At 39.3% G+C, this 12,456-nt stretch overlaps 3 protein-coding genes across 3 annotated transcripts; 1 reads left to right on the top strand and 2 right to left on the bottom strand.

The window, feature by feature from the left end:
- The first annotated feature begins 94 nt into the window (after positions 1-94).
- LOC124199922 (NEDD8-conjugating enzyme Ubc12) lies at positions 95-1,271 on the top strand. The gene is made up of 5 exons (XM_046595970.1): positions 95-372; positions 450-544; positions 615-821; positions 935-1,048; positions 1,121-1,271. The coding sequence occupies exons 1-5, from the start codon at positions 270-272 to the stop codon at positions 1,145-1,147; spliced, it is 546 nt and encodes a 181-aa protein (XP_046451926.1). The 5' UTR covers positions 95-269; the 3' UTR covers positions 1,148-1,271.
- LOC124199920 (importin-7-like) lies at positions 1,254-6,370 on the bottom strand. Its single transcript, XM_046595968.1, has 15 exons — positions 6,238-6,370; positions 5,782-6,016; positions 5,597-5,678; positions 5,327-5,480; positions 4,678-5,263; positions 4,263-4,607; positions 3,911-4,201; positions 3,481-3,846; positions 3,287-3,412; positions 2,913-3,221; positions 2,696-2,837; positions 2,356-2,630; positions 2,147-2,285; positions 1,864-2,079; positions 1,254-1,789 (listed from the first exon to the last, which is right to left on the bottom strand). Exons 2-15 carry the CDS (start codon positions 5,863-5,865, stop codon positions 1,710-1,712), a joined length of 3,195 nt encoding a protein of 1,064 aa, XP_046451924.1. The 5' UTR covers positions 5,866-6,016; positions 6,238-6,370; the 3' UTR covers positions 1,254-1,709.
- A 152-nt stretch (positions 6,371-6,522) lies between these two features.
- LOC124199921 (D-2-hydroxyglutarate dehydrogenase, mitochondrial-like) lies at positions 6,523-8,899 on the bottom strand. Its single transcript, XM_046595969.1, has 8 exons — positions 8,546-8,899; positions 8,282-8,479; positions 8,088-8,219; positions 7,778-8,008; positions 7,520-7,696; positions 7,344-7,453; positions 7,080-7,245; positions 6,523-6,995 (listed from the first exon to the last, which is right to left on the bottom strand). The coding sequence occupies exons 1-8, from the start codon at positions 8,784-8,786 to the stop codon at positions 6,730-6,732; spliced, it is 1,521 nt and encodes a 506-aa protein (XP_046451925.1). The 5' UTR covers positions 8,787-8,899; the 3' UTR covers positions 6,523-6,729.
- Between the last annotated feature and the right edge of the window lie 3,557 nt (positions 8,900-12,456).

Here is a 12,456-nt window from a genome sequence, read left to right as displayed (position 1 = left end):
ATTTACACCTAACAGTATTTAATATTATTTTTAATTTAAAAAAATCAGTTGTATCAATTGGATTTCTGGCAGCATAAAAAAATTTATATGGAATTGTTTTTGACGTTTCTCCAACAGTCTGCTGTTTAGTCCTCTCAATCAGCAAAAATTTCCCATCTGTTCTGTATTGGGCCAAATAAAATCTAGACTGGTTCCTCTGTAAATATAAGAAGGAAACCCCTGTTAAGTTTTCCCAAATTTGTAGATCTCGTATTTGTGGAGCCGACATCATGATTAAGCTTTTTTCTCTTAAACAACAAAAGAAAGATGAAGTTCCAGGTCGGGCAGGAAATCAAAAGAAAGCATCCGCTGCCCAGCTGCGTATCACCAAAGGTCTATTGACTAAAAACAAGTTCTGACCTTGTGACCCGTGTTCCATTTATTTTAATATTTGTTATAATGTCTCGTAGATATTAATGAGTTAAATCTACCCAAGACTTGTCAAATGGAATTTCCTGACCAAGATGACTTGCTGAACTTCAAATTAATCATTTCTCCAGATGAGGTATTACGTATTATGAAATGCAAAATATTTATTTGATTTATAAAACTTTTTTATAATTATTCTGTTACAGGGTTTTTACAGAGGAGGGAAATTTTCTTTTAGTTTCAAAGTTGGTCCTGGTTATCCTCATGAACCACCCAAAGTGAAGTGTGAGACACAGGTGTATCACCCGAACATTGACCTTGAAGGTAATGTGTGTCTTAACATTCTACGAGAAGACTGGAAGCCAGTATTAACAATCAACTCCATAATTTATGGTCTGCAGTACCTTTTCCTGGTGAGCTCTTTTTCTCAGTTCATTGAAATCCATCTTGTTATTAGTAGTCCTAAATTCCCTAGAATTGATGTATGTTGGTTATTTTATTTCACTGTTCTTGTGTGATTTTCAAGGAACCCAATCCAGAAGATCCATTGAATAAAGAAGCTGCAGAAGTACTTCAAACAAACCGGCGATTATTCGAAACAAACGTCCAAAAATCCATGCGAGGGGGATATGTTGGTTCGGTAAGCTAAATTACTTTGAAATCATATTTAAAAATAACACAATCTTGTTTTGAACCTAATTGGGGAAAACAGGTTTATTTCGAACGATGCTTGAAATAACATCCGAATCAGATACAACAAAAAACGAATGGCTCTTTTCAACTTTGATTTCAAACGATTTTTAACATGGAAATTTTCATGTGCAGAAAAAATAAACATCCGCGTGTTTTGCGTTCCATCATTAGTTTTTTATTAAGTTTCATCATTCAGCTGTAATTTTTTCTTGAATATCCATCACCGTTCTTTACTCGATATACGGAACGATACACGGTTCAAGCAGAAGGAGGAAGGGAATGGATGACTAGGCTTTGCTACTGATGAGAATAGAAAGTATCGAACTATTCAGTGTTCCTACTTCCTACAAAGAGCGCATTATCAGCAGTTAGATTAACCTTCCCAAGCAAAGCCTAAATGCACAACACAAAAATTCCCCTCCAAAAAAAAGGCAACCAAAAAAACAAAACAAATGGGCAATTTAACCTAATCAGACAGATTCAATAAGAAAACCAGGCATTGATGAAAAAAGGTCAAAGCACAGCTATCAATAAATGTGATAGTGACGGATGTTATCAAATAGAACCATATTGATAAGGAATTATACGATAACGTTAGTAAGAAACATTCATCTGCTAAATGGTGAAGTAGACCCATTTCCTCCGAAATTAAAAGAATCGGGAACCGTTTGTTGGTTGAAACTGTAGCCTGAAGAATTTAAAAAAAGAGAAAAAAAAAATTGTCTTATGATTATCATTAACACAAATCTAGGAAATTCTTACCTCCAGCCTCTTCAATCCGCTTACTTTCAGCGGCTGCGCGTCGTTGATCAGCAAGAACAATTACGTCGTTTAGGGCTTTTTGCTGATCACCTGTCAGAGCTCCAGTCAAAGCGTTGTACCAACCGGGATTAGTACCTTGAACTTCTTCTAGTACTTGCTTGAAAATGATATATTCATCTATTTCACAATTTTCAACGTCCAACGGAGTAGTGTAACCTAAAAGAAAATTTTTAAATATTTCAATACTGTTTCTTCTTAGCAAAATCAAACAAAATTTAAATACCCTCAAGGGCTGTTTCTTCTTCTTCGTCTTCATCATCGTCCTCGTCGTCACCATCTTCATCGTCCTCGTCGCCAGGGAGATCCTTGATGACAGTAGTGATAGGAAATGGAGACTGACCAGAGGCTTTCGAAATTTTTTCCTTTAAGTATTTAGAGTATTAATTAGTCACAAAATAAGCGCATGCTTCACTAGATTTTTTTTTTCAATACCTGCAGGCGCTCCAAGTAATCTTGTCCATCATGATCAATATCATCTTCGTCAGAGCTGAGCACTTCCTCACACTCTTCATCATCATCGTCTTCATCGTCGCCATTTTCCTCTTCTTCAGCTGCCTTGGCGGCGTAAGCGCGTTTCAGTCCGTCAAAGAGTAATAGCAGAGATGGCACAATTTGTTGTGCGCACTCTTCAACAAGGCCAGGATGAGATGGAGCAGCCGTGATGAGCGTGCACATTCCCAACACACAGAGTTTACGATCGTGGAGACCTACGTATCAAGGGTAAGAAGTTTCACATTTTTTTGTCTGTCTTTTACATTCAAATAAAACTCACCTAAAAAGCAGTCGGTGTCATGAATCCATTGGCGAATGAAGTGTGAAGTCAGTGATTGGGAAGAATCACCCATGGCTGCCTGGAGTCGCTTGAGCGTCTCTAAAACTAGGTTAGGACTTGTATACAAAGCAGCGATTATAACCTATTAAGGCAACGGAATAAAATTATGTAATGCAGGTGAAACTTACGTAAGAAAAGGTAAAAATTTAACCCATACCTGCAAGCACATGGTTCTTAGCTCAGATGTTTTCACCTCACGAGTTAACCTAGATAGAACAAGCTCAACGAAAGAGGGGATACACTGATCTACTCGTCCTTTGCACTGCAACAGTATAACTTCCAACAGCTTGGCGGCGTGGCATTCAGCATCTTCCCCGGCGTCACCAGTTAAAATAGCTTTGCACATATTAAACAAAGCCAAAAGATAGTTTGGGTTGCTAACAAATGCTTCCGTGTCGACAGTGACATAATTATGAAGAGCGGGCATCATATCGGTAAAGTAGTCAAAGGCGTCTTTTTCGAAAACCTGAAAGAAAAAAAAAAAACTTCAATCAGCGCACAAGAAATTAATGGAAACTTGTAACAACGCACTTGATAGATCATTTCCAAAACTTTCCAAAGGTCGGCAGAGATTTTTTTACTGGTAAGATCAAAGACTAAAGAAAGAGCTTCTTCGTAGAATTCCATAGCTGACTGCGTGAAAATCAGTCCAACAACCTAAGAAGCGACACATAATGTTAAAATCAGGGACAAACAAGAAATAATTGGCACCACGCATTAAATACCTGCAGCGCAACGGGTTCTAGCTGGGTCAACACATCTTCGTGGTCTTCCATGACGGCAATCAGTGTTTCAATTGTATTGAGCAGCCCCATGGCGGTGATGGCTCTCTCGTCTGACTCTTCGTCGTGGGCAATGACTTGGCCAAAAGTGGTCACAAGATGCTGACAAATCTCAACAGCTACAGGCATAAGCTGTTCGGTGTAAGTTGATACGATTTTCTGCATAACCGTTGTCAGTTCATCATTTTCTGTTTCTCGAATGATGTTCAAGAGCTCCAGCGTAATTGGTCGAATGTGTGGTTCAACATATTTTTCTGCTTTTTCTTCTTGGCCACTTAACAGCATTTGAAGAGCCACTGCAGCTTCCACCTGGTATTGAAAAAGAAAAATATTTTCGAATCCTTCACAAAATAAAAGAAACAGATGTGCGTACCTTCACAGGTAATTCAGAATCCGTCAACAAAGATCGTTGGGTCAGATTAATGGCTTCAGCCAGGATGGTCTCCTCATTAAACTTAATATTACAAAAATGTTGCAGGACCCAACAAGCTCGAGCGCGCAAGTGGCCATGAGCGCTGGAAAACTCTGGAAAGACAAATTGAGCAAGCAATTGCTCCATTTGGCTTTTATATAATGGTTTCTTCAGTAAAATGTCAGCCAGGCTTCCAACCATGTGTAGTGCACCGTCTTTTTGCCGAGGATCAGCATTTGGTGCAGTGAGTACCTAGAATGAGCAACAAAAAATGTAGCAAAGGTAAAATATGCTAGTTAACATTTTCAATTACCTGCATGAGGAATTCCATTGTTTTCTGAAGCTGATCTTTCCTCTTTTTACAAATTGTGTGAAGCAAAGTCTGTGCAGCCATAACTGGGCTGACATAGTCTTCAAATATGTCAAACTTGGTTCGAATATATTCATGAGGATCGCATTGCCATAGCTCTTCATCTGCATCTGTGTAGCACAAGATGGGGAAGAGAACTTCTTGGATGACAGCTGCTGAATGGGGCTTTAACATCTTCCAAGAGAAGGCGTGACCAACAGCTTGGTTAACGTAATTCAAAGTCTGTTGAAGAACGCGAGGTGAGACGTAGACTTTTCGGCGGTGTTGATCAAGGGTGCGCATCATAACCTGTTTTTTGGAATGAAACAATACACTGTACTAAACGTCACATGCAAAACTGTACCATTTAATTCATTACCTCCAAGATACCGGCAGAAAAGGTTTTGAGGAACCAATCAGCGAATTCTTTGTATTCTTTGTTAACATTTCCGGGGCTGCCATAGCGTTCAAAAACACGAACAAGGATATGCATGGCCCACTTCCTGCATTTCCACCACGGAAGTTCTGGTCTTTCATCCTCGTCAATTGACAAAGTTTGCTCGGGAACTGGACGATCTGCTATAGCACGTGCCAGCTCCATCCACTGGGTGAAGATGGGTTTAGTTAACAGTCCCATAGGAAGAGAATACTGTGTTAGAGCATAGAAAATCTTGAGGATTTGCTTCTGGAGAAGCACAGATTGTTCTGAAAGATCAGGAAGTAGCCGAACAAGTAGTTGCTGCACTTGTGGCAATAACAAATTCATGGCTTCAGTTAATGGTGTTCTCTCTTCTACTTTCTTGTACTCAAAGTTCTTGACAAGCTGATACAAGCTTAGAAGAGCTCCCATCCATCCATTAGGGTCTGGACTTTGAAGATAAATGCTTATCTTGTCAACAATTTGGGTCCATTTTCCAGGGAAATCATATCGAACAATATGATTTACACAGACCCCAAGTTGTACACTTTATGGGGGAAAAAAGATTTATTTAGTTATTCAAATGATGTATAAAATATGTCAAGTATACCGAACTAGATCAGGAGCATGAACCATTGCATCAACAATTGCATCACGAATCATTGCCCTATCCTGCTCATGAATATGAAACACCTGAGGCTGGCCTGCTTCTACCTCTCTTTCCTGCCAGTTTTGTGTGACCATGTTCTTCAAGTAAATGACACCTAGATCAAACAATACGGGTAAAAGTTGGCTACAACGCTTAACACAATACCATGCATAAGTTCTTGTACAACGTTTTTAGTAAAACCTAATTCAGTGACTGACAAATAAATGTTACCTGCTTGACGAACAGGCATGTCCATGTCATTAGCCATCACAACTTGCAACAGGGAAGGGGCAAACCCAATAATTTTGTGGACCTGTTAAGAGTATAAGATGAATCAAACGACTTTCGAAATTTATAAAATATATAATTTTAAACTGTTTTCAGGTAACGGCATAAGGGACCACGTGGGCATGTACCTGTGTCAGTTGTTCTTCGGCCTGCTGTTGCTGGTTCGGGTCGATGGTTGCCCTCAACAATTCCGCAATTTTTCTTGTATCCATTTCCGAGCTGGTAATAACTGAACGCAAATTGCAAGAAAACCAAAGAGTAAAAAACTGTCCGGCGGCCGAATTGAAGACTCAATCTAGTAGGTCTGATTTTACTAAAGTGGCACCAAGATGGCAAGAAGATCGTGCCGCTCTCAGATGCAGTCTGTCACACGAAGGCGTTGCCCGTTCGGTTGAATTCGGATCACGAAATGCGCAATAAAAAGAAAATGATTAAGATTTTTTTTTAGTTCTTAAACTTTTCCTATAAATCTTCTTCCAACTATTTTGTGTTGTTCATATTTAATTAAACAGTGGTTATAAATTATTACGTAAAAATTAAATTATGAAGGTCATCAATTTGCTCTTGGGGCGATCGTTTATTACCAGACATTCTTCAGGCTCAAGGGCTCAAGGCTCTTTTATTCTTTAAAAGTAAAAAATTCCTTTGAGTTGGCCAGCTGTGGGACACAACAGCACTTCAATGAAAATTTCTTTAAAATACAGAACACACTTCACTCGAAGCGTGAATAGGCTTTAATCAGTTTAAAGGTGGGGTCGTTTATACCATTTAGGGCTGATTTTTTTTCCAGACACGATAAATGTTTTATCAGCAGAGCTATATTATCGCGTGATAAAAAATCGAAAAAATTTCTCTTTAAAGCGGTCACATAAGAAACATACAGAAATTTGTGTATTAACATCTTTATACAACTATAGAAGATGTTGACTTCATTTTTTTTTTATTCTCTTTTTATCGTTACACTCAGCAACAAACAATATCAAACGGGCTAGATCCTGTTTAGAACATGTTATTGTAATAGCTACGCATTTTGTGTATTGCGCTTTTACTTAAACTGTAGCTGAGCTCATCAAAATTTACTCGTTTAACGTTCCTGGGAAGATTTTGTAAGGATTTAAAATGTTATTGGGGTCAAAGAGCTTCTTCATACGGCGCATCCAATGAACGGTTGTTGGCGACTTAGTATACTCGATATAGTCTCTCTTTTTTAAACCTAGTCCGTGTTCTGCGCTCACGCTTCCGCGTTGCCGAGAAACCCAATCGTAAACAAAAGGCTCAATCTTGTTGAGGAGTTCTGAGCTGTACTCCTGGCTGGTAATGTTAAGATGAAGATTGCCGTCGCCTAGTGAATAAGAAATCAAATAAGGGATGATAAATAGTAACTCCAACTTTCAAATAAAACGTTCTTCATCGCAAACATTATTACCTAAATGTCCGTAACCACAACACCGGATGGGTAGATTTTCTAATCGAGCTCGCATGACATCAACAAGTTGGTAGAATTGTCGAATGGGCACAGACACGTCGTATTTGTAAACGTAGCCTTCAGATGCTAAAGCTTCAGCAATTCTCTCACGCAATGCCCACAAATTCTGTAAGAACGGAGAGTTGGCTTTCAATATAATAACTGTCTGATTGTCCAATAATGACAATTTTTTATCCAAAATAAATTTAAGAGAAAGGCTTGTACTGTTGCTTGAGTCGAATCAACAGCAATTGTACCATCCACGATCGTTCCATTTTTAAGAAGCATTTCCAGTAATGAATTCAACTTTTCGGCGTCATGATCAGCATTCGAACCTCGACAGAGAAAACAGATTTTGTTAACGCCGTGGTATAAATGAGAGAGGAATTTCCATTAGTTACCAGACGTTTCTAGTAGAATATAAAAAGGAAAATGATTTACTGGAGACTTTAGTTTCAGCTGTGATGTGACGCATTCCAAAGAAGACGCATCTATTAGCTCACATGATGAGAGAATTTCTCCCAGGTTTTGTTTGGAAAGACGTAATGTTTCAAGAACGTTGTCAAAGGAATTGATACCTATGATTTACGTAGTGTTTTAGGAGGAGGAAAAATGAATAATTGTGCAATAAAAATGTAACAATATTTGTAGATGGTTACCAAAGAATCCTACTTGCACTGAGGTCGGCTTTGATGGGCAATGCAGTGCGACTTGAGTAACGACTCCTAAAGTCCCTTCAGATCCAATGAAAAGTTGTTTTAAATCATAGCCCGTGTTATCCTTTTTATTCGTACTAAGACAGTCCATAATTTGGCCGTTTGCAAGAACAGCAGTCAATCCCAATACCGATCCGTGCAAATTTCCGTATCGAAGGAGACGGATTCCCCCAGCTTGGATACATTAGTTATTAATTTACAATTTACATTTTACTTGATTGCAATTTAGAAATGAATTATAAAATAATCAGACCATTAGTTGCCACATTTCCTCCAATCTGGCAGCTACCTTTGGCTCCCAAATCAAGAGGCAAAGTCAAATTATTAAGGTGCAATATTGTTTCAAGCTTTTCTAAAACACAACCAGCCTGTACAATTGCAATTCCTTAAGAATTCAGAAAAATTTAGAACATTTATAAGGTAAATTTGTGTGAAAGTTGAATGCACCTGATAATTCATCCACAGAAATAACTGCATCCATCAGCCCCAAGGACATGATGACTTCATCGAATACTGGCACAGACCCACCCACAAGACCTGTGTTTCCACCTTGTGGACACACAGCAATGTTTTGAGCATTACAATACTGCAGAATAGCCCCAACTTCTTCAGTGGTTTTTGGCCGTAAGACCAGTCGACTGGAGCCTAAATTATAGAAAAATACATGAGTTACAATAACAGTCCTGAGACAACAGATGATTAATGTCAAACCTCTTACTGAATGCATCCAATCCACATTGTAGCCTGATAGGTCATTGAATTCATCAGTTAGTACTTGATGAGGACTCAGTATACTTTGGAAAAATCCCAAATGCCTGTCGGATAAAAAGGAATAGTTTCCTCGCTTTAAATAAGGATATCTTACCGCAGTGAACTCTACGTTTTTCTTAAATCTTGCTGCTGAGGAGTGAAATGTTCTAATAGTGGCCGACAATTTATTCATCGACGACATGAGGAGAGATATAGATTTTACGAGATGCGACAAATCAACAATAATCGTCAACAAAACGTAAGCCCAATCGTATTGTCCAGCTGCAACATGTTTTTCCAATTAATCAATTATTTCGTCTGCTACGAGACAAAAACAGAATTCTACGCCATCTATCAACCGAACAGAAATACTGTTCAAATAAATTGAATTTTGGGGTAACAAATTCGAAGTTGGAATACAAATCATTAAATAAAGCAACTATTCATGGGGAAATAGCATTTGATTTTGTCAATTTAATGAAAAAAAAGTTAAATTTGTTACAAAAGAAATTATTAAAGAAATTAATTTTTACTAAATTCAGTGAATCTTTCATCAATAAAAAGGAATGAGACGAGGCCTTTGGTGTTTTTCTATCGAGTCATCTCGATCTCATCATGCCTTATCGCCAAATTCTCTGTTGGGCCCCAGTTGTCTTGAATGCTGTAAATGCACCAAAAGGAATGTCGTCTCATTCCTATTTTTAAGGGTCCAACTTTAGTTGTATTCCTTATTTAATACTTTCCAAACCATTGGAGCGCGTTTATAGTTAGCTCAGCTGGACCTACTTAAACGACAGATGGCTAGGTTTTTTTTTTTTTTTTTTTTTGGTTTTTTCTGGCTTTTGAATAATTTATACCATCGATAACTATTAGGAAGGCGGGAAAACATTCGTCTCAGTTAACATTTTGTTCAGTGCCGTATGTGGGGAATTCATCCGACTCGCAACCACCAACCGGCATGTCGTTTTTCTCCTTTACATCGAGTCATCCTTCTAGGAAATGTACTCTCTATAACTGTTTCTGTAAATCTTTCAAGTCTGATTTCTTTTTAAAATATTTTAATGAATCAAGAAAGATCCAGCCGATTGGTTGGTTTCAAATTCTATAAGGACTCAATTACTAAAGCTGTCTAGCGAAAGCGAAAACAGGTGTCAATTCAAAAGTCAGTTATAAACAAAAGAAAAATTTCGGGACCTCTATCCGGGTGAAAGTCCAAGTTTCCCTCCAACCGGATATCCCTAAAGTTTCACTCTTTCGCTTATAACACGGGCACGTGTTTGATACCGAGGCCTGCCATTTCGAAAGAGTCAACTCAAGGAGAGAGCGCAGTGGGTGGTGAGTGGTACGCGGAAGCGCAAGTAAAAGCTGCTGATCCGCCTCTAACATGCTGCGAACCGCTAGGACAAGATCTCCGAGTGGTGATGACCACGGAAATCGATCGATTCAGTAGTAACCGCTTCTCTGGAGACTTGAGGACATATCTTTACAGAATAGAAGAGGAGAGAAATAGACGAGAGAGAGAGAGAGAGAGAGAGAGAGCTGAAATGCGGTGTTCCTTGAAGCGATTCGGCGCTACATCAAGACGCCATAACTGTGCAGCGTCTGCCATACCTTCGGAACGGGACTACAACAGTTGACCATTTTTATTCTTTTTTATTCTTTTGTTTTTGGGTTTGGTTGAGATGGTTTATCTTTCTCTCGGAAGAGAAAGAGTGAGAGATAGGACGGAAAGAAAAAAGTAATCGAGGCACGAGAACGGGGCCAATTGAGAAGAATCCTCCAACAAATAAAAGAAAAGCTCGGTCAATCTGATGGTGTATCGAGTGATGATTGGGACCTTTCTCTTTTGGATGGAAAGAATTCCCCAGAAAATAAAAAAATAAAAATAAATGGGAGCTTGTGACGACAGCAAGGCCATGATGAAATCGGTCAAATCCGCTTGGTAAGAGCTTTATCAATAATTCACTAAGATACAAAAGAATCGGGTCCTCTGTCGAATTATGTGGAGAATGTTCTTATTGTCCCTTGGACACACAAAACTAGCACTTCATTTATCAGTAGGAAATGATCAGTCTCTATCGGATGAAAATCTCACGCCCCTTGTACGGGAATGAAAATTCGGGGTGCGTATTTCACGAGAAAGCGTTCGAGCGAGACTATATATCTGTTCTTTCGCTATATAACAGCCACCCACCGGCGAGATGATAAGGCCGTTTGAAAAAGAAAAAAAAAAAGACAAATTTTCGCCATGAAACAGCTAGTTTGTCATCTGGCCACGTTTTCTTGCTAGAGCGTCACGTTCTCTACCAAAATCCCTTTTCTTCTCTCTCTCTTGCTTCGATAACGAGAAAATGGACGGTGCTTATTATTAGTCTCGACGGCAGTTCTAGTCGGGTAGAGTCCGCGCTGACGTCCGTTTTTTTTTCACGAAATAACAGGCCTTTACTTTCTTAAGGCTGCGTATAGTACGTACATGAATCTTGGTAGAGTTACTTTTTATTTTCATATGAGAAAGGAAAAATAGAAACAGCTACGAGCACCGTTACGACCGCGTCCACATATTGGAACCCCAGCACCGAATAAGATTTCGGGCTGAGATAGTGTAGCACACACACCACCACATCTGCTCTGTATCACCTACTACTCCTGACTTTTGTACGTGTGTCGCTTCCTTTGTTTTCCATTTCCTATGGGTATTTTTGTTGGGTTGTTGTTTTCGTCATCATGTCTATTTACCTTCCCCGGCAACTGCTACCTGAAATACACTAGAGCTACCATGTACCGCTAAACAAGGCAAAATACAGGGAGGAAAAACTTTATCTTTTTTAAAAGAATCGTAATAGAGTAGCACAAGAATAGGCGACCGTTTTTAGTGAAAGTCGACGCAACATCTCGCTGTGTGGACTCGACTGCTTGGGTTCTAACTGTAAAGCATGTTTCCACGTCGTTATTCTTTTGTTTCTTTACATCGAATTTATGACGAGCGCGCCCGAACTAGTAGCGAAGTAGCGAAAACAGCGAAATGCTTTTTTCCTTTTTAATTTAACCGAGTATGAAGGGCAAAGACGAGAGTCTAATATTAAATATCAAATAGGAAAAAGGGGTTAGTGACCTCTTAGGCACGGCCGTCCTTCTTTTTTCTTTTCAAAGTCTAGGTCAAAGGTACTTCCGATTGGTATTTTTCTTTCGAAAAGGTCGAATCACGTAAAAAAAAATGTTAAAAATTCCGACCGAGAAAAAGTTTGGTTTCCATATGGTTATGTTTAAAATGAACTTCCATAAACGTCCACCGTGATTTTTTCGTTCGTGATTCGATTGTGCGCATTTTTAAGCGCATGACGCAAGATTTGCCTTCCTCAAGAAAGTAAAGGAGTGCTGCTGGAGGAGAGTCCGACTTGACGTCCCGCAATGACCTGATTGACCAAAAGAGCGTCTGCTACTCGACGTGCAAGACTAACCAAAAGAAAAAGAAAAGATCGCGTCCGACTTCCGACTTTCTCCGAGTCGGCCATGTGTACCGTCCAGTAGCGGATGGCAAGGTTACGCCATAGTGGCGCAATCATATACAAAACAAACACCCAGATGAGCCAGTCCCGTGTTTTCTTCTATCTTCTTTTGAGGGGGAAAAAAAATGAATGCGGACGCGGACTTTTTGCGGGAGAAAAAGTGATGATGGTCGATTTTCTCCGGTGTAGCACGCGGAGAGCGGACGGAGCGGAACCGCGCCTTACTTCGACCTCAATTCCACCTATAGCCGTTCGTCACGTCAAACCCACCACCGACAATTTGGCAAAGACTTGGCGGGATATAGACGAAAAAATAAAATAAAAAGAAGAAGATGACTATCCTCATTTTCATCTTAGAATGTCTCA

This window comes from Daphnia pulex, chromosome 8, assembly GCF_021134715.1.
Source record: "Daphnia pulex isolate KAP4 chromosome 8, ASM2113471v1".
NCBI lineage: Eukaryota > Metazoa > Arthropoda > Branchiopoda > Diplostraca > Daphniidae > Daphnia > Daphnia pulex.
Note: the sequence above shows the minus strand (reverse complement) of the source record. Positions and strands in the feature narration are given on the sequence as shown.

Coding starts and splice junctions, on each gene's coding strand:
- LOC124199921 (XM_046595969.1), bottom strand. CDS start 8,786: ATGTCGTCGATGAATAAATTGTCGGCCACTATTAGAACATTTCACTCC. Junction 8,480..8,545: donor TTGGATGCATTCAGTAAGAG/GTTTGACATTAA, acceptor TCTATAATTTAG/GCTCCAGTCGACTGGTCTTA. Junction 8,220..8,281: donor TTCTGTGGATGAATTATCAG/GTGCATTCAACT, acceptor TGAATTCTTAAG/GAATTGCAATTGTACAGGCT.
- LOC124199922 (XM_046595970.1), top strand. CDS start 270: ATGATTAAGCTTTTTTCTCTTAAACAACAAAAGAAAGATGAAGTTCCA. Junction 545..614: donor TAATCATTTCTCCAGATGAG/GTATTACGTATT, acceptor ATTCTGTTACAG/GGTTTTTACAGAGGAGGGAA. Junction 1,049..1,120: donor GAGGGGGATATGTTGGTTCG/GTAAGCTAAATT, acceptor TGGGGAAAACAG/GTTTATTTCGAACGATGCTT.
- LOC124199920 (XM_046595968.1), bottom strand. CDS start 5,865: ATGGATACAAGAAAAATTGCGGAATTGTTGAGGGCAACCATCGACCCG. Junction 3,222..3,286: donor TTTTGGAAATGATCTATCAA/GTGCGTTGTTAC, acceptor TTTTTCTTTCAG/GTTTTCGAAAAAGACGCCTT. Junction 2,631..2,695: donor TGACACCGACTGCTTTTTAG/GTGAGTTTTATT, acceptor CTTGATACGTAG/GTCTCCACGATCGTAAACTC.